Here is a 20,000-nt window from a genome sequence, read left to right as displayed (position 1 = left end):
CCCTCCTCCTCCTCCTTCTCCTCCTCTCTCCTCCTCTTCTGTGTTTCTCCTCCTCCTCCTCCTCCTCCTCCTCCTTGTAGCCAGTGTCTCCTGTCTGCGAGGCTGCAGCTGTATGCAGGACACAGGGCCTCTGGGGATCTGGTAACGCAGCCTTGTTCTCTTCTCTCGCTCTTCTCAATCTCTCTCTCTCTCTCTCTCTCTCTCTCTCCCTCCCTTCCGCTCGCTCTCTTTCTCTCTCTGTGTCTGTCTGTCTGTGTGTCACTCACCCTCTGTCTGTCTGTCTGTCTCTCTCTCTCTCGCTCCCCCCCCTCTCTCTCCCCTCTCCCTCCCCTCTCCCTCCCCTCTCCCTCCCCTCTCCCTCCATCTCTCCCCAACCCCCCTCTCTCTCTCTCTCTCTCTCTCTCTCTCTGTCTCTCTCTGTCTCTCTCTCTCTCTCTCTCTCTCTCTCTCCCTCCCTTCCGCTCGCTCTCTTTCTCTCTCTGTGTCTGTCTGTCTGTGTGTCACTCACCCTCTGTCTGTCTGTCTGTCTGTCTGTCTCTCTCTCTCTCGCTCCCCCCCCTCTCTCTCCCCCTCTCACTCCATCTCTCTCTCCCCCTCCCCCCTCTCCCTCCCCCCTCCCTCCCCTCCCCATCTCTCTCCCTCACTCCCCCCCCCCCCTCCCCCTCTCCCTCCATCTCCTCCTCTCCTGCAGCCCACGCAGGACACGAGTCCGCTGGGGATCCAGTTACCCACACAAACCAGATCGCCCAAATCCACTTACACAAACACACCAATCAGATTTTGGGCCAAACTCGCGGCCCTCTGTGACTACAGGCCAGTTGGCCAGCGCAGCAGGAACAGCAGCAGCAGTGATTTGAAAATCATATCGACTCTCTGTCCCTGATCACATTAGTGTAGTAGGGCCACTTGGTCTGTTTAGTTAGGCAGGCAGCAAGCGCTGCCATGTGTCAAGGCACATTGGCCAGGACACTTTCAATTTAGAAGTTTTTGAATAGTAATTTTCAGCCTTTTTTGCCTTTCATCGCAGCCTGTTTGACAGCATATTGGAGAGAGAGGGAAAGAGAAAAGACACACGAGAATGGCAGAGAGGATGGAGTAGAATTCCGGAATGATTACAGGGAGGAATAGAACTTGAGTGTTCTGTAGCTAGCAGTGCTATGACATCCTCCTTTGTATTGGGGGTCTGTAGCAAAGCGGAGACTCGATCTGGTACTCAAATGCCGTGTCCAGACCAAGAGCGAACTACGCTGCCTGATAGCGTGGGTAGCTCGACGGCATGATAAGCAAAACACACCCACCGCCCTAATGATGCTCACCAGTGATGCGCGGGTCGACGAAAAAACAAGACACACCCGACCGCTTTTTTCCCTAGTCCGCCCGCTTGCCCTGCCCGCAAGAAATATTCATGAAAAATATTGACCCGGCCCGCTTCCCGACCCGCCTTTGAAAATAGTAGCCGTGCGTCTTTATGAACACCCTAGCGTCATTGGCAAAGCACAATCACGTCAATAAAGGTCTTAAAAAAGGAACAAGACAGCTGTGCATTTCAACAGGACATGTTGGATTTTTGAACCGAGGCCATGCAATGAGGACTGCCGACTGTCACCTGTTTATTTCGGTAACATCGTCGTTTGGATAGCCTACATGGAGAAAATTAATCTGTAGGTTGGTGAGCAGACTGAGCCAGCCGTCAAATGGATTGCCTCGTAGTCATGGTACGACACAGGAAATGAAAACAAACTCTGTAAGCAACCCATGAGCGCGAAACCATTACAATTGTATAAGAAAATATGTAGGCTATATCCATCACTGCACTATTTAGAGAGCACCCTCTGTGTTCTTCAAAATGCACTCAATGGTTGCACCTGCTGCACCAGTTGCGCGCAGAAGATATTCGGCCGACGCAGGAGCCTCATTAAGTCTCCTGCAGAGCGCGTGGCACCATCGTAGTTATTCAGCCATATAAACTTTGATCTATTTCGCAAAAAATGTCCCTGTCTGCTAAAGTAAACTATAGCCTATTGGCTAGCCTATAGCCTACTTTAAAATTCGGCATCATTTCAAAGGTCCTGACCGACCGCACCCGACCCGAATTTCATTAAAAATAATATTTCATAACCCGTGCCTGCGGTCGACCGCAGTTAATTGCAAGCGCCCGCTGCTTTCGGGTCAGCCCGCGCATCACTGATGCTCACACCAGTGATGTAGTCTACTTTTGTATGGTGGGTATACTGTATATTTGAGATTTTTTTGAAGTGGGTATACTGTTTATATTTGTGCTATTCAAAACGATGGATCAATCAATTTTAAGTGGGTATACTGAAATCCCTGAAATTTAGAAGCGGGTATACTCCGTATACTCTTGTTCTATGTAGACTACACCACTGGCTCACACCCTCACAGGGTTACTGCACATGTGAACCTACTGTAGAACTTGAGACAGGGAGGATGAATTGGGGGTTCGACAGGTTGCATATTATGGCTTATAAAACCAGACACTTGTTAACTTCAGGGTTCATGGTGGTTCCTTACTTCAGGTCCGGGGGTTTGAATTGGGGGTTTTCATGTGGTACAGGTGGTTTACAGGGACTTTAGAGGCGATTAATAGGTGGTAGTTCTGGTTAAGGCTGCACGATCATGGGCGCAGATAGCGGGGGGGACGGGGGGGACATGACGTACCCAGATTTTCATTCACCTGGACCAGTCCCCCTCACTTTTATGGAGAAAATATCTGATTTCTACCTTTGCATTTTGCAATGTGCGAAATAGCGCCTCCCTGGACCATTCACTTTCATTGTGGCAGAAAACGGCATTACACTCTATAAACGGCTCTGTCAGCTCACTGTGTCAGCTGACTCAACAGTGACACCAGGTAGCGACATAGAATCTCTATGCTTGCGATGGTGTGGTGAGGTATTGCAGAATGAAGCAAATAAATTGAAGTTAATGGCAGTAAATCTATTTTTTCATTGGCTAACAGCCACTGAAGTCCCAGATTTGAAGCGCCATAATCTTTTTGCTTTCTCACGGTGATTGGTTTTAGATTCAGGAAGTGGAGAAAGAGCAGGCATATTTAGGCTACATTTGTGACTCAGACCAGGTGCTTTTATTATTAAAGTTAATATCGAAGACAGTCCCTTTCTTGCTAACTGTGATGTGGATTACAAAAACTGTGGAACGTGAACGATGGTGGTGGAAACGCATGGATTAAAAATTGGGATTTAGCTGCGTTCAAGACAACGAAAAAGGTAAGGTCACTATGGGTTCATATCCGCTGTGACGCTGTTTGTAGTTTGCTGAAGTTAACTGTTAATTGTTCAGAAGGTTTTTTTTTTTTTAATCTCTGTCGTGGGCCTGTTTTCGAGTGAAAAGACAGCTTTGTAGGGCCATGCCATGCCAGCTGTCAATCAAAGACGCAGGTAGCTGTCGTGTCTGTCTCTTGGTTTGTAGATATGCTGTGAACATCTGACTTCATTTCTTTTTTACGGATTTTTGGAATGATGACTGCGGTGTTATTGTTGTTAAACGGCGGTATTACAACGCAAACGTGTGGATTGCATTACGGTGAAGTGAACTGAAGGATACAATAGGCCTATGACACGCAGCGTGGTAGAAAAATGACTGAGTAGCCTAGTGGCAGAGAGGTTGTCTGAAGAGCTCAAGAATCACCATTTAAGCCGCTTTTATCAAAAATGTCCAGACCATAGGCCTATAGTTTGACTTGGTTACCCAGTTTCTTGCTTAGCCTACCAATACGCCCCCAAACCGCGCCTGGACTCAAGTTATGTGTAGGCCTACGCAAAACCACCGCGAGACTGGTCATCTTAAAATTTCTACAGCCATAAATCACACACTGTTGCATAGCCTGCTGTAGGCCTACATTAGTACAACGTGAAATTTGTTGACACAGTTGTCCTGTTTAAAGGTTGAATTGGTTGGGAAAGAAGCACTTGCTGATGGGATGGGAGAGGTCTGATTAGAAGCGCGCACTGGGGCGGGGTCTTGGTGGGAGACTCGTGCACATTCTGAGTAGAAGCTGGAGCGGTTTAAACATTTGTGATTTAAAAAAAAAAAAAAATAGTCAAGATTTTAAAAATGTTAATGTAGTAGACCTAGGCTACTAAAGCAAATACAATTATTTAGCGGAAGATGAATAGGCGACTAACAATAAAAAAAATGATAGCCTATTCAGTGTATTATAATCAGGGTATTATAATAACCCCCCCCCCCCCCCCAACGGACGGTTTGTTGTGAAAATGTCCCCCCCAGTTTTTAAAAGCTATCTGCGCCCATGTGCACGATATATCGAAAATGTATCGACATCGCGATATCACAGCTTGCGATACACGTATCACAAAAGTTGTGCACTTATCGCAAACGTTTTTAATTTTCAATAACAGGAAATTTAGTGAGAAGGTTAAAAAATGCATTAAAAATGTTGACATTTTAAGTTGATGCTGTATATTAGCCATGTTTTTTCCTAATAAAAAATAATGTGGGCAATAAAACATTGCTCTCAGTTGTTTAATACAATAAGAAAGTGTAGAATGTCAAGTAGAGAGGGGAAAATATATGCATATATTAATAATAATATCGATATCGCAGTATACAGTCATGTTATCGTGTATCGCATATTTTTCGAAAATCGTGCAGCCCTAGTTCTGGTGGTAAATCCAGAAACTTGAGGGTGCGTGGTGGTTGCTTACTTTGGGTCGGGGGGGTTTAGATGTGGCACAGGTGGTTTTATAGGGGGTTTACAGGTGGATAATAGGTTGTGGTTCTGGTGGGTGCGTGGTGGTTGCTTACTTTGGGTCCGGGGGTTTACAGGTGATTAATAGGTGGTGGTTCTGGTGGTAAAACCAGAAACTTGAGGGTGCGTGGTGGTTGCTTACTTTGGGTCGGGGGGTTTACAGGTGGATAATAGGTTGTGGTTCTGGTGGGTGCGTGGTGGTGGCTTACTTTGGGTCGGGGGGTCCGTCGGACAGGGGCTTCATGGACAGCTTGCAGAGCGAGCGGAACACCAGGAAGGCGTCCTTCTGGAGGATGTGGGAGAACTTGGCGCCCGGCGCCGGCCCCGTGGTCGTCCCCGATTCCTATGGCAACACAAACACACAAACACAAATTAGAGCGGTGGTTCTTAGAGGTGGGGTTGCAGGTTAACCATTAAGAAAATGTACCATTATGACATCATGTTGGGTGTTCCACAGGCTCATAGGAGTCTATGTAGAACCTTAGAATCCTGGGGGAGTTCCCCCAACGTGATGTCATACCTGCAACCCCACCTTTAACCTTTTTTCTTGAAGCACCCCCTAAACTCTGCCCAAGACAAGCCGTGCAGTGCACCCCCAAACCAAATCTCTATACGTGTATACGCACAAAAAAGTGAAGTGAACAATTACACTGATTCTTGCTTTAGACATTAATCAATTCTTTAATAACTTCACATTAGGTCCAAAACATGTTTTAATTTGTTCTTGATTTGGCCTAATTATGAGGTTTAGAATCAATAGAGATCCTATAGTATACCCCACCAGGGCAATAGAGATCCTAAGGTGTGTGTATGCGACTGTGTGTGTATGCGACTGTGTGTGTGTGTGTGTGTGTGTGTGTGTGTGTGTGTGTGTGTGTGTGTGTGTGTGTGTGTGTGTGTGTGTGTGTGTGTGTGTGTGTGTGTGTGTGTGTGTGTGTGGGATAATCAAGTCAGTGTGTTATGTTGAGTCTGCACAGACCTGCAGGATACCACGCCAGACATGCCAGATGGGCCCGACTCTGGCCATGCAGCCTACAAACCAGACTAAGACGACACGTCACGTCATGGCTGTCACAACAAGGTGGCCATTGCTCTCATCCTCAGCCGCTATCTATTTTATCTAGACTGCCTAGCTCACATCAGACGTGCCGTAGATTAACCAGACTCATTGCTGATCTAAGGCCTTTAGCCTACAGCTTTCAGGAAGACCTCCCGGAAACCTGCACATGATGGTTATAATCTTGAGGCCTTGTTGCACTGCTGGTGACCTAACTGTATGGCTGTGTTTGGACAAGGAGGCAGCTGTTCTGGCTTTCTCATCCTAGCTACAGCCTGCTGTACTCTGAAGTCTTCCCCATCCTAGCCTAGCTACAGCCTGCTGTACCGGCTTCCCCATCCTAGCCTAGCTACAGCCTGCTGTACTCTGCTGTCTTCCCCATCCTAGCCTAGCTACAGCCTATTGTGCTGTCTTCCCCATCCTAGCCTAGCTACAGCCTGCTGTTCTGGCTTCCCCATCCTAGCCTAGCTACAGCCTATTGTGCTGTCTTCCCCATCCTAGCCTAGCTACAGCCTGCTGTGCTGTCTTCCCCATCCTAGCCTAGCTACAGCCTGCTGTGCTGTCTTCCCCATCCTAGCCTAGCTACAGCCTGCTGTGCTGTCTTCCCCATCCTAGCCTAGCTACAGCCTACTGTGCTGTCTTCCCCATCCTAGCCTAGCTACAGCCTGCTGTGCTGTCTTCCCCATCCTAGCCTAGCTACAGCCTGCTGTACTCTGCTGGCTTCCCCATCCTAGCCTAGCTACAGCCTTCTGTACTGCATCAGGAGACTAGCACAGTCTGACTGAGAACCACAACATCTTGGATTACAACTACAATCCACACTGAATACCTTGGCATGGATTGGAGCAAAAGTAACATGCAAGCTCTCGCGCGCGCTCTGTGGTAGCGATGGTATCTGATCGTATTTAGCTTCGACATGGTTCCTTATTGATCGCTGGTCTGGCGGGGCTCCATGCCGGAACATCGCTGGATGAGTCCTAGAGGATGGTTCTGTGAGACTGAAGGACCAAAGCCGAGGCTCGAAGCTTTTAATGGAGTAAGACATCACACCAGAGTGAGTTGGTGCGATGAAGATAAAGACAAAAAAACCCAAAACAAAACAAAGACTCCAGGACCAGGTGCCTCCTTTTACCCACAGACAAGTAGAGCTTTTCTCTAGAGGTTTATCTTGTCAGGAGCCCAGATTGCCAGTGCAGCTAACCATCACCATTTCAAACCTGACTGGCTGGTAGAAAATCTAAGACAAAACACACATTCATCGCAATGTACTCTAAGAAAACAAACTATCGCATATCACCAAAAACATCATGAATAAAAATCATGTTTTCTTTTCCCCTGGCGGTAGTGGCATTGCACTTTACCATGGCTTCAGTAATGACCGTAGAAGAAGTGACTCAGCTCGCGGCCATGCCGTACTCGCTCTTATGACGTCAGTAAGCTCTGACTCCTCTATAGCCTCTTTGCCCGTGACTGACTATAGTCTAAAGCAGGTAACCATGGTGATTCTTAGCTGAGTGGCATTGGAGCAGGATGGGGGAGGAGAGCACTGGTTAATTACTCCCCCTTGCACCAACCTGGCGGGTCGGGAGTCGAACCTGCAACCTTTAGGCCACAGGTCTGACACACTAGCCCATGACTGCCCGTAGAGCAGGTAATTTTTATTTAACCTTTCTTTAAAGGGACACTGTGTGAGATTTTTAGTTGTTTATTTCCAGAATTCATGCTACCCATTCACTAATGTTACCTTTTTCATGAATATTTGCCTCCACCATCAAATTCTAAGTATTCATTATGACTGGAAAAATTGCACTTTTCATACATGAAAAGGGGGATCTTCTCCATGGTCCGCCATTTTGTATTTCCAAAAATAGCCATTTTTAGCTGCAAAAATGACTGTACTTGGGCCATACTAGAAAATATTAGTTTATTACTTAGTAAGGCAAGGCAAGGCAAGGCAAGTTTATTTGTATAGCGCATTTCATACACAGGTGCAACTCAATGTGCTTCACAAAGTTAACAAATGTAAATGAAAGGAAACAGTAGTAAAGTAAACTTTCATGTAAAGGTCAAATTTGGCAATAGGCAGCCCAGTTGCAATGAGCAGCATAGTTGCAGTACCTTTATTGACCATTTCCTGCACAGTGTCCCTTTAACCAGGAAGTGGTCCAATTGAGTTACAATATCTTGGGCAGCTTAAAAAGTTACATTACAAAAAAAACACATGGTGTAACCGTGGCGATGATTCTCACCTGAGTGTCGTTGGAGGAGACGGAGAGGCGGTCGTCCGGCAGCGAGGGCGTGAAGCTGGCGGAGATGGGCGTCCCCGGGATTCCGTTGGCGTGGACGTTCTCGCTGTCGCTGCCCAGCGCGCCCTCGTCCTCCAGGGAGCCCGGAGTGGGCGTGGGCGTGGGCGTAGTTTCAGCTTCGGCGGGTTCTGGCCCCGCCTCTGCCTCGGTCTCTCCGCCCCTTTCTTCCCCGTCCCCGTCCGCGTCCGCCTCCTTGGCATCTGAACACAGGTGAACAGGGGCCAGGCAGTGACCTTTAGAAGGGGGGGGGCAACTCAACATGATGGAGCACGGGGAAAAATATCAACAGCTACAAAGGGCAGGCAGGCAGACACACACACACTCATGCAAAGACACACACACAAACACACACATGCATGCAGACACACACAAACACACACACACACACACAAAGCTACATACACACAGCTACATACTCTACGCATGTACGCATGCACGCACGCACACATGCACACATACACATGCACAGACAAGAAATACAGAAAAAAACAACACAGAGACTGTGTTTTGTTCTTTCTGCATGTCTGGTGTGTGTGACAGGCACAGTAACTAAACTAGCACACAACCACACTGGTTATACGGAAGAACTGTATACTACAGCACACAAAGACACAAAGTCACACACACACACACACACACACACACACACACACACACACACACACACACACACACACACACACACACACACACACACACACACACACACGGGCACACACACGGGCACACACACACGGGCACAAACTCAAAGACAAACACAAGCGCTCACCTCCAGCCACGGTGTTGACCACCTCCTGCAGGATGCTCTGGACGATCTCCTGGGCCTTCTCCTCGTAGTTGGGCGCCCCCTCCTCCCCCTCTCCCTCCACCTGCCCCTCCCCCTCCTCTACAGCCTCCATGCTCTGCTGCTGGGCCGCCGCCGCACCTGGGCACAGGTAAAGAACACACACTTTAGAACACCTGGGCACAGGTAAACACACACACCTGGGCACAGGTAAAGAACACACACTTTAGAACACCTGGGCACAGGTAAAGAACACACACTTTAGAACACCTGGGCACAGGTAAAGAACACACACTTTAGAACACCTGGGCACAGGTAAACACACACACCTGAGCACAGGTAAAGAACACACACTTTAGAACACCTGGGCACAGGTAAACACACACACACACTTTAGAACACCTGAGCACAGGTAAACACACACACTTTAGAACACCTGGGCACAGGTAAAGAACACACACTTTAGAACACCTGAGCACAGGTAAACACACACTTTAGAACACCTGGGCACAGGTAAACACACACTTTAGAACACCTGGGCACAGGTAAACACACACACACTTTAGAACACCTGAGCACAGGTAAACACACACTTTAGAACACCTGGGGACCATTCCATCAACGGCGGTAACCCCAAATCCGAGCTCAAGTCGGTAAACTAAGCTATTTTTAGACAGAGATCCGTTCCATCAGCCTTGCTAACCTGAAACTCAGCTGAGTTGCCACGGTAATTTATGCTCCAAAGTTAACCTGGTAGCTCCCAGGTTTAACATCAGGCTAAATGAATCAGTGTTGCACAAAACATGAACCTGTAGGAAACAGCTGTCACAACGGGCACGTTCCGCTTGATTCCCGCCATCATTTTACGAGATCAAAGCGAAACAGTCACTGTATTTTAATAGTCTATGATGTGATAATGCCAGTAAAAACTACAATAGTTACCATTGCCTTTCATTTCGCGGGATTTCTGATAATCAGCACATTAAAAAAAAACATGTATAGTGTTGATTTACTAAGAGGATATTGGACAATTCCTTCCATAACAATGACGACGTGAATGGCACAGTGGGCAGGTGCGCTGCTTAATAAGTGGTCGTCCCGGGTTCAAGTCTTGCATGGCGACATGTTAGAAATGAAAACTTTATAACATAAGTTTGCCTATTCTCTCCTTTGATGTCGCTTTGTGGCTGGCTTCATTTGCTGTCAAGCAATAGGTCTACCAATAGGCCTACCTTAAATGTAGAGCTTTAGGCTATTGTCAGCATAGGCAATAAAAACGTCTTCACAACCACCTTGCAGATGCCTCCGCTTGGAGTTTGCATTGCAATGATTCAATTATCTCTGCCTAACGTTTTACCTAGTCTATGCCTTTTATCATAAAATAAATTCTTCTGAAAGATAAAATTAAAACACTTTAGATGATGCAAGCATTTTGTTTTTGCGCATTGAAATGATGGCAGTCGAGGTACGGACGAGACTCTCCCTTTGATAATTGAGTTGTGATCTGTCATTACGCATAGTGGGGATTGAACGCTGGTCTCTCAATCAAAGTGCGGTTGCGTTACCGCTCACCTACAGATGGTCGCCTAATGTCTCTGATAAAGACTTGATTTGACAAGGCATGCCCGAGTCTACAACATGATCGCATTTTCGACAATCGTCGATATGGACTTCCCATGTACAACGTGCACGAGCGCAACGCCAGCTTTGATGAGCGCGGCTGAAGTGAAACTAGCCAAGACGCAGCTGATCCTCAGTGGTGGAACGGCGTCTGCCTCAAGTTTAAGCTGCTGTTAGTTGAAACTCCGCTTTTGCGCGTAAGCGCCGCTGAATTCAGCGCCAATGATGGAATGGTCCCCTGGGCACAGGTAAACACACACACACACTTTAGAACACCTGAACACAGGTAAACACACACACTTTAGAACACCTGAGCACAGGTAAACACACACACTTTAGAACACCTGGGCACAGGTAAAGAACACACACTTTAGAACACCTGGGCACAGGTAAACACACACACACACTTTAGAACACCTGAGCACAGGTAAACACACACACTTTAGAACACCTGAGCACAGGTAAACACACACACTTTAGAACACCTGGGCACAGGTAAAGAACACACACTTTAGAACACCTGAGCACAGGTAAACACACACTTTAGAATACCTGGGCACAGGTAGGGCCACACCAATTTAATTTGTTGGTTCTCGGATTCGCCGCTTGTATTTTGTATCAAAATGAAAAAAAAAAAAAAATCAGTTTCAATACCCCAAAAAATGAAATCGCTTAAAAAACCCCGAAGACTGCATGTTTTCATGAACGGAGAGGTGTCTCTTTAGTAGTTGGAGGCCATGTGACGCAGAGAACCAATAAAACCACTCCTTTCAACATGCCGATTACGACTAGCGAATCAGGAAACGCGTTACATTCAAATGGTTTTACAGACAAACATGCAATGGCAAGTTGAAGCCCCTGTGGGTTAGCAGTAGCAGCGGTGAAACACAGTATGGCTCTTAGTGGAATTAGTGGAGTGGGATAGCAGTTTTAAAAAAGTAATACAACAACTCTGGTCCCGCTTGGAGGAAGCAACCCCCCGGGTTACCGGTAGCTTAATTTCTCCCCCTTCCTCGTTCACAGGCAGCCCGACGTTTCAGAATAGAATGTTCGACTTCGCTCAACTATCCGAGTTCACATGTGCCAGCGAGTTTTGTGTTCTCAACCAGGCGAGTTTTGCAACGGACGAGAGAGTTACTATCACGGTAAAAACAGCAAAATGACTTGAGGATATTTTAAACACGAGAGAGTCACAATCACGGGGGAAAACTAAATGGCCACACAAAAACGCATTGCCACACAAAAACGCAGACGCAGCGCACTAGTGCTGTCGTGTCTGTTCGTAGCGCTTGCTAAGATACCACACTCATTATGCAGAGGGAGAGCGCTCAAAAACGGGGAAATAGACAAAACCCAATTCACCTCAGATTCCACTGTAAACATAGGCTAGGCTATTTGTGCCTATAATGATTTTAAAAATTATGACATTTTTAGCAGGGTTTGTTAAAAAAAAATCCATCCATCCATCCATCCATCTATCTTCATATTGTAACTCTGTACTTGTGCCGTGTGCGTAGCCTTATTGCAGAAAAGGCTGAATGTTGATCTTACTAGTCAAACACATACTGCCTAAAAGGCTACTAATTTGGTCTTTTCTACCAGCCAAACTGCTTGTAGTCAAGATGTGTTAGTTAGGTAGCCTACTGTCATGTCTTTTATAAAGAGCACATTTGGAAGACTAGTCTATAGCACATGAAATGCTCCAGGTCTTTTAAAATATAGCAACAATAATATAATAATAATAATAATAATAATAATAATAATAATAATAATTATTATTATTATTATTATTATTATTATTATTATTATTATTGTTGTTGTTGCTATTATTATTGCTATTGTTATTATTTTAATTATTATTTTTTAAAGCTGAGTGCGTGTGTGTATGGGGTGGTGAAAACATTTGGGTGCACATAAATTTTGTGCTGGTGCACCTAAAAAAATGTTTAGGCGCACCAGTGCAACCAGCACAAAAAGTTAGTCTGGAGCCCTGAAGTGCCAAGAAAAAGTCAAGAATCTGAATCAGATTGGACTGTTTGTTTTGTTAAAATTTAATTACTGTAACTTTTTCTGTTACTAGTAGTATTTTGTGCACATTCTGTACTCAAAGAAGAGTGAGATTACATTATTTTTGGTCTTTTATTTTATTGATTTTGGGACTTGTGCTTGTTGGTCACTGTTGTAAATGGTCTAACATTCTAAAGTTGTACTTTTATAGCTTGTAATTCCATTGATATGGTCACAATGCTGTATTTGCTGTCTTGTTCAATGAAGACTGCGGTTTCAGACTGTTGAATCATCTCAGTTTATTCAAACCAGATTAATATAATAATTGCCCTATGAGCTAATTTTGTGCCTGGTCTATTTGGCTGCCTTAATTCCCTTCTACACTGTCCTTCTTCTCCATGTCCAGGTGTTTGCCTGTCTTGCACCTTCCTTTGGAGGTCCATGTGAGGCTGATATACAGGTTAGAGACCGACCGATCGATCGGCCGGCCGATTTAATCGGCCGATTTTTGCTATTTTTTAATGAATCGGCATCGGCCGATTTTCTCATTTGGTTGCGCCGATTTTAAGGTCGAGGTCACGTGCTTAAAATTAATGAAAAACGAACGAAATAACAGTCGAGTGGCTCCCCCAGCTGTGATCCTGCCCCCATAGTTCACTTCAGGGAGCCGTTCAAAAGAACCGGCTCCGTGAACGTCACACCTCTCTATCAGGCACACCTCTCTCAGGCACATCAGCGGGCAGCTACTGGGAGCCCTAATACTGGTGGTAACCAGTGTGAAGTTTACCTCTAAAAATACAATAGGGAGTTAAAATCTAAGCGAAATTTTATCAAAAAAGGATGCAAATCTGACATGTGATTGACTTTCACCCCATGTCTATTTGTTTTCAACGGCAATGGAGTTGCTAGTGGTGTGTGACCACGAGTGCCTTTTACCATAGCCTTCCTACAGCTGCTTATATAGGCAAGTTTACGTCACACACACTGGGTGGCGCCATTACTCTTCTAAATGCAGGGAACATCCGCCGGAAGTGGGTTGCGCAGCGTTTCCAATGTAAACAAACCTTGACAACTCACACTTAGACCGCAAGTTAATAATGTGGGAACACAGTTTAAATAATTTGACAGGAGATGGCGTTACTATCCCCCACCCGAATTATGTGCAGAACTGGGAGGATAGTATGACAACATGGCCGAACGTAACATATGGAAATATTTGTGCTTATTTCGTGGACTCACTAGCAACGGATGGAAAAGCCATGGACAACTTAAAAGCCTCCGAGGCATACCAGTATTTGCACAGTCAGAAAGTTGGTCGCATACTGTCTTATAAGCACGAACGTTTTGTTTATTTGAAAGCCGATGTTGAACCAAGTCAGTGCTTGAATAGCGCCTGGCACAATGCGTGGGTGCTGACCACAGAAGCAGGAGACATCAAAACAGCTGGATGTACGTGTGTCGCTGGACCGGGAAGATCTTGTTCCCATGCAGCTGCGATCTTGTGGAAGGTAACTAAATTTGACCATTGTACTCTAGGCTTATATCTTTTTATGACTTTAATTATTTGAACGACATCATAGCGACTTGGTTAGTGTGTGTGATAGATGATGATCATAATAACACATGCTATGTATAGCCACTAACCTACCACCTCTGTCTGAAAAAAAAAATCCTGGACATTTCAAACTCACAATGGTAAGCTATCCTGCATTCATTGTCCAGGAAAGTAAGCTTATATTTTTCCATGGAAAAAATGTGCGTGTGTTTGAGAGAGGATGATCATAATAACACATAGGGTTGCCACCTGTGTCTGACAAAAATCCTGGACATTTCAAACTCAATCGACCACTTTGCTTGTAGCCTATGCAATGGTAAGCTATCCTTCATTCATTGTCCAGGAAAGGATTTTTTTTTCTTGGATAGGTCATTAAAATTCTGGACAATCAGGAAAAACATGGACAGGTGGCAACACTAATAACACATTTCTTTATAAACTCAGTACAATACCAATGCCCTGTTTTTACCATCTCTAGGTAGAAAATGCCGTGAGACAGGGGAAAACCGGGCTCGCCTGCACAGACGGACAGAACCAGTGGAATGCTGGGTCTAAAAGAAATGCTGGTCAGAGGAAGATGAAGTATGTGAGCTTCAAGAGACACAACAGGACAGACCTCTACCAGCTGCAATCAACTGCACAGCCATCCTCTTCCACTCCAGAACCAGCACAGGAGGTGAGACTCTTTAGAAGTCATGAAGAGTGGAGGAAGAACGCACTTGCCTCACCGATGGCAGCACTTTTCAATTGCCCTGGGGATAGCCTCCTTCAGCTCTGCCTTAATGCCGACACCACCAACATCACTGATCCAACACCATGCCCACACCTCCATCTCCTAACCCATGATGAGCACCACACACCACTGGCTTGTGAAAAATGCAGAACTTTTTACAATCAATACATTGACATGCCCACACCCAAGTTTGAGGAGATTGAGAGGGCTACCAAACAACAGAGCAAAGAACAGGTCTGGCATGATGCAAGGAGAGTGCGCATTACAGCAAGCACAGCAAAAAAGGTGCCCATTCGCTTAACCACAGCGCCTGAGAAGTTTTTGTCAGAGCACTTACATCCATCCTTCCGTGGCAATGCCGCAACTCGCCAAGGAGCAGAGGGGGAGGAAGTGGCAAGGGACCATTTGGAAACTCTGGGCAACAGCATCGAGTGTAAAGGGTTAGTGGTGTGTAAAATGGAGCCGTGGCTTGCAGCATCCCCCGATGGAGTGATTAACAAAGACACTCTTTTAGAGATCAAAACACCAGTGATGGGAAACAAGTCAATGGATGAATTTTTGGCAACAAAGGGCTGCGAAATCACCACTGTGGCAAACAGCGATAGGGTGGAATACCTTATTGCCTGCAACGGTCAAAAGGGCTACTACATGCAGGTTCAACTTGGGATGTACTGCACAGGGCTTCAGCACGCCAAGTTGGTCATCTGGAACAAAACGGAGCACCTAGAAATAGAAGTACCCTATGACCAAGGCTTTGTTCGGGAGCATATCACAAGGTTGCGCACGTTCTACTTTTCCCACATGCTCCCAAAAATTGTTGATGATTTTGTTGAGGGAAGGTTACAGTTCTGCAGTAAGTATCTCAGCATTGTAAAACCAAAATAAGCTGCCTTATCTAGATGCACAAGGGTGCCTGCCAGCAGATGTCTGGTCTTTAGAAAATGTGAAATTAATGAATGTGATATATGTTTCTTGTACAGAGTTAAAAATAAATGTTGATGAAATGTCAAATCATTATGAAACTACAATCATGTGTTCCCCATCTTCTTTAGAGTGTTGAGCTTACAATTTCTTTTAACACAATTAATTCATAGTACACTCATACTGGACATTAATAACACTAGATTAATTAAACGTTTGTAGAAAATGAAACAAATAGCTTCAACAAGAAAGAGCATGTATTTAATTCTAACATTAAAAAGTGAAGTACAAAACAAGAACACAATAACATCACTATAAAAATCAGTTACAAAATTAACAAATTACAATATTGTGCACAGGGATACAAGGCAAGATTTTAAACCTCATTAGGCATTCTGATCAGTGGGCTTCTCAGGTTAACTAGGCCAGCACAGATGATCAAGATATTGTCCAGTTTACATGCCATGCTGATTGGAACGGTCTGGGATAAAATTTTAAAGACCTTTAGTCTCTGGATCGCTCTTTCCACATGTATACGGACATTGGCTACTCGCCTGGTTCGCGTTATCTCTTCATTGGTCAACTGCTTTCGCCTGTAGGTGAATGCAGGGATGTTCAAACTGACCTTTCTTTCATTAAGCAGATCTCGAATGGTGAACCCACGGTCCGCCATGACCTCATCACCAGCCCTAAGATAATCAAGGAAACCACTGTCCATGGTGATAAACTTGTCGCTGCTTCTGCCAGCATATGACTCAGATATAAACATGATTAGCCCATTAGGGGCCACAGCGACAAGATATTTCACAGTATTGCGTGATTTATACTGGCTGAACGTGTCACTCCTTGAATCCTGGTTTGTTGCTCTCTGCATGGCACTTTCTGCACAGTCAATGATGCAGGTGGTTCGGGGGTAGTTCCTCTGAAATGGTAAGGGCATGGTGGCACGAATGGTCTCTCTTGGAAGCCAGGGGATCAGGACTTTGAACTGTTCACCCATCACACAAATCCAGTGACTAATCACAATGCTCGCAGTGGATGTAGACACACTGAAACGGTGAGAAATATCTCCTAATATCAAATTTAGTTTTAGCTTCATCAAGGTCATCAGGATTTGGTCTACAACAGGAAGGGTAATTGATGGCTTACTGAAAGGCAACAACGCCGTCACCATGGTGAAAAATTGAACCATGCGCACTCCTGTATACAGCCGAGACCTGGAATCATCAATGACTGTGGTGCTAGTCACAGTAGGATCCTCGCACTGCGTGGCCTTATCTACTTTAACAGACTGAGATGTTGAACAGTATGGGTGGTCAATCAGTGATGGATCCTCCCACTGGGTCTGGGCATCTCTGTATTTTGGTGTGGCAGGCTCGGTCTCGAAGGCAGGCTGACAGGTTTCAGGAGCATCTAAACAGGGGAAGAGAACACATAGCTTACATTAATACACATGTCCAAAAAAAAACCATAAGCTTATACTCTGAGTTGAGTAGTAGGGTCATCTGTCTGAAAACATCAGCTACATAAATTGTACTACAACATTACACTCTCTCTGTCCCACACACACACACACACACATTTTGAAAACATGGCATTTCTTCCATCCATGTAAGTCTACACTTGCCAAAACATCTATAAATAACAAGTGTAGGCAAATTGTAAATTACTTTGACAATACAGACGGCTTGCACATTAAAACATGTTACTGTTACTGAGAGTTACTGTATGCTACGCCCTACAAACTTCAGGTGAAGTGATGTGACACCAAATGAGCAAGTGAACAGACACTCGGTCGCCAGGTCTCCCATCTCTCCCCTAACATGAACAGGGCAATTTAAATATGAAAGTCCAATGATGGCTTTATACACGGATATGTTGCTTACCCTCATACAGTTAACAAGTTCATAATTTGTTAGCATTTGCGCTAAGCGGAGCTAGCTAGCTAGCTAAAGTTGCTGTACTTACCATCGGATTGAAGTCTACGTTTCTTTGGGGGGACAGGGGTCCGCTCGGTGACTCGCCTCCTCTTCGGCTGGGTTAAGCGACTGTATCCCAACCACAACTCTGGATACGGATTGTCCTCGGTTGGCCTCTTGTCCACAAAGTGATGGGAACACACAAACACGTTGCGGGGTGGCTTCTTTAAATTTAATGCCTTCAGCCAGGCCCGTGATTCTGCGTCGGCATCAGGCTTGCGAAAGAAAGTAAACAAAGGAGGACATGGACATTCCCTCTTTGTGGCTGGTTTGTGGTCAAAACACTCTCGACCTAACCACTCGTTCAGGTGTTTCCTTGAGTTTGTGCAGCCAACCACTGCACACGTAGTTCCCGAACCACTTTTCCTCTTGAAATTTTCCATAACAATGATATTTTTTTCCCACTGCGTCGATCACGATCAGAGCTAATTTCAATCGGAGCTCGTTAGAACGGAAGTGGCGGGCATATACAGGGGTAGTTAAGGAAGTAAACCGGAAACGGGTCAAAAACTTGCGTATACACTCCAAACTGAATAGCGGTTAGCGTTAGCGATTGCTTAGCACTTTTATTTGTGACTTTAACCCACAGTTGGAATAGTAGGCCTATCATGCTATACTGTAAGCATGTTGCGCATAAGTGACATTATTTTTTGATAGCCTTGTGAATCCATCCTGTAAAATTGCCTCTGCTGTGGCTATAGCAAGTTAGCTAAACATGCTAGGTTACGACAGAACTTGCTCATTTAAACTGAGGTAGGCACAGAGAGGAGAGCTGCCTTTGTTTACATCGCTGCCTGCGTGCATGTGAGATAGAGGCACTTGATCTGATTGGATCAGCACGAGTTTCACATTGACCCATGAAGTGCAGGGGAAGTAGTGCTGGCTATAATAAGAATTAAATACAAATTAAACAGCTTATAAACATGCACTGATTGATTGTAGGCAACAATAAAATAACAAGATAATAATAAATAACAATTAATAATAAGCTTAATTATTAACCATGTACATGTGGATAATTCATACAAGTGTATTACACTGACACAATAATATTTATGCAATTTGTGTTACCTTTTCTTACATTGCCTCTTGAAAATATTGGAAATAAATCATGGGCCATCAGACAGCTTTTGCCTCCCTTTGTTACATTGAACCGGTCATCTCACAGCTAATGTGCGGCCCGGCCCCTTGTTTATTTTCCTGTATTTTCTTCACTAAAAAAAGTTTGGACAGCCCTGGCCTACATAATATTTCTACTAGGCCTATCTATATGAATATTAAGGGTGTAAATAGAACATACAGTATGTTACTTTTAATTAATAAAATACATATGTTATGGATAAATAAATGAAAAAGAATATTGTTTATATACCGGTATATTTTTAGCATGCCAATTAAGGATAATATGATAGCATATCGGCCCAAAAAATCGGCTAGTCACATCGGCCATCGGCTGACTCTGACCTCTAAATATCGGCATCGGCATCGGCCATAGAAAAACCCATATCGGTCGGTCTCTAATAGGCAGGTGGTATAACATAACAGTCCCCTTATTACATCCGCGGCATTACCACAGGACTAATTTTTTTTTTTTTTTTTTTTTTTCGCCCTCTCGCTTCAACTTTTTCCTGAAAAAATCCGAGAACCAACAAATTAAATTGGTGTGGCCTAAACACACACTTTAGAACACCTGGGCACAGGTAAACACACACACACTTTAGAACACCTGAGCACAGGTAAACACACACTTTAGAACACCTGGGCACAGGTAAACACACACACTTTAGAACACCTGGGCACAGGTAAACACACACACTTTAGAACACCTGAGCACAGGTAAACACACACACTTTAGAACACCTGGGCACAGGTAAACACACACACTTTAGAACACCTGGGCACAGGTAAACACACACACTTTAGAACACCTGGGCACAGGTAAACACACACACTTTAGAACACCTGGGCACAGGTAAACACACACTTTAGAACACCTGAGCACAGGTAAAGAACACACTTTAGAACACCTGGGCACAGGTAAACACACACTTTAGAACACCTGAGCACAGGTAAAAACACACACTTTAGAACACCTGAGCACAGGTAAACACACACACACTTTAGAACACCTAAGCACAACACACACACACACTTTAGAACACCTGAGCACAACACACACACACTTTAGAACACCTGAGCACAGATAAACACACACACACTTTAGAACACCTGAGCACAGGTAAACACACACACTTTAGAACACCTCAACACAGGTAAACACACACACT

General features: G+C 44.9%; 3 protein-coding genes across 3 annotated transcripts in view; 1 reads left to right on the top strand and 2 right to left on the bottom strand.

Moving 5' to 3' along the window:
- The window catches only part of arfgef1 (ADP-ribosylation factor guanine nucleotide-exchange factor 1 (brefeldin A-inhibited)), a 157,255-nt gene that overhangs the window by 68,743 nt on the left and 68,512 nt on the right, over positions 1-20,000 (bottom strand). The window contains exons 8-10 of the mRNA XM_063206391.1: positions 8,883-9,038; positions 8,057-8,346; positions 4,960-5,093 (exon numbers count right to left, since the gene is read on the bottom strand). Coding sequence (XP_063062461.1) covers positions 4,960-5,093; positions 8,057-8,346; positions 8,883-9,038 — 580 coding nt within the window. The remainder of the gene's footprint in view (positions 1-4,959; positions 5,094-8,056; positions 8,347-8,882; positions 9,039-20,000) is intronic.
- LOC134455367 (uncharacterized) lies at positions 12,997-15,906 on the top strand. Its single transcript, XM_063206388.1, has 2 exons — positions 12,997-14,032; positions 14,558-15,906. The coding sequence occupies exons 1-2, from the start codon at positions 13,622-13,624 to the stop codon at positions 15,695-15,697; spliced, it is 1,551 nt and encodes a 516-aa protein (XP_063062458.1). The 5' UTR covers positions 12,997-13,621; the 3' UTR covers positions 15,698-15,906.
- On the bottom strand, positions 15,950-18,128 carry LOC134455368 (uncharacterized). The gene is made up of 2 exons (XM_063206390.1): positions 17,702-18,128; positions 15,950-17,146 (listed from the first exon to the last, which is right to left on the bottom strand). Exons 1-2 carry the CDS (start codon positions 18,093-18,095, stop codon positions 16,110-16,112), a joined length of 1,431 nt encoding a protein of 476 aa, XP_063062460.1. The 5' UTR covers positions 18,096-18,128; the 3' UTR covers positions 15,950-16,109.

This window comes from Engraulis encrasicolus, chromosome 9 (genome assembly GCF_034702125.1).
Source record: "Engraulis encrasicolus isolate BLACKSEA-1 chromosome 9, IST_EnEncr_1.0, whole genome shotgun sequence".
In the NCBI taxonomy this organism is placed as follows: domain Eukaryota; kingdom Metazoa; phylum Chordata; class Actinopteri; order Clupeiformes; family Engraulidae; genus Engraulis; species Engraulis encrasicolus.
Note: the sequence above shows the minus strand (reverse complement) of the source record. Positions and strands in the feature narration are given on the sequence as shown.

Bases quoted from the DNA above. Each gene is read 5' to 3' on its own strand.
- LOC134455368 (XM_063206390.1), bottom strand. From the start codon at position 18,095: ATGGAAAATTTCAAGAGGAAAAGTGGTTCGGGAACTACGTGTGCAGTG. The intron at 17,147-17,701 runs GTAAGTACAGCA...TCCCCTGTTTAG, and splicing joins ACGTAGACTTCAATCCGATG to ATGCTCCTGAAACCTGTCAG.
- LOC134455367 (XM_063206388.1), top strand. From the start codon at position 13,622: ATGTGGGAACACAGTTTAAATAATTTGACAGGAGATGGCGTTACTATC. The intron at 14,033-14,557 runs GTAACTAAATTT...TACCATCTCTAG, and splicing joins CAGCTGCGATCTTGTGGAAG to GTAGAAAATGCCGTGAGACA.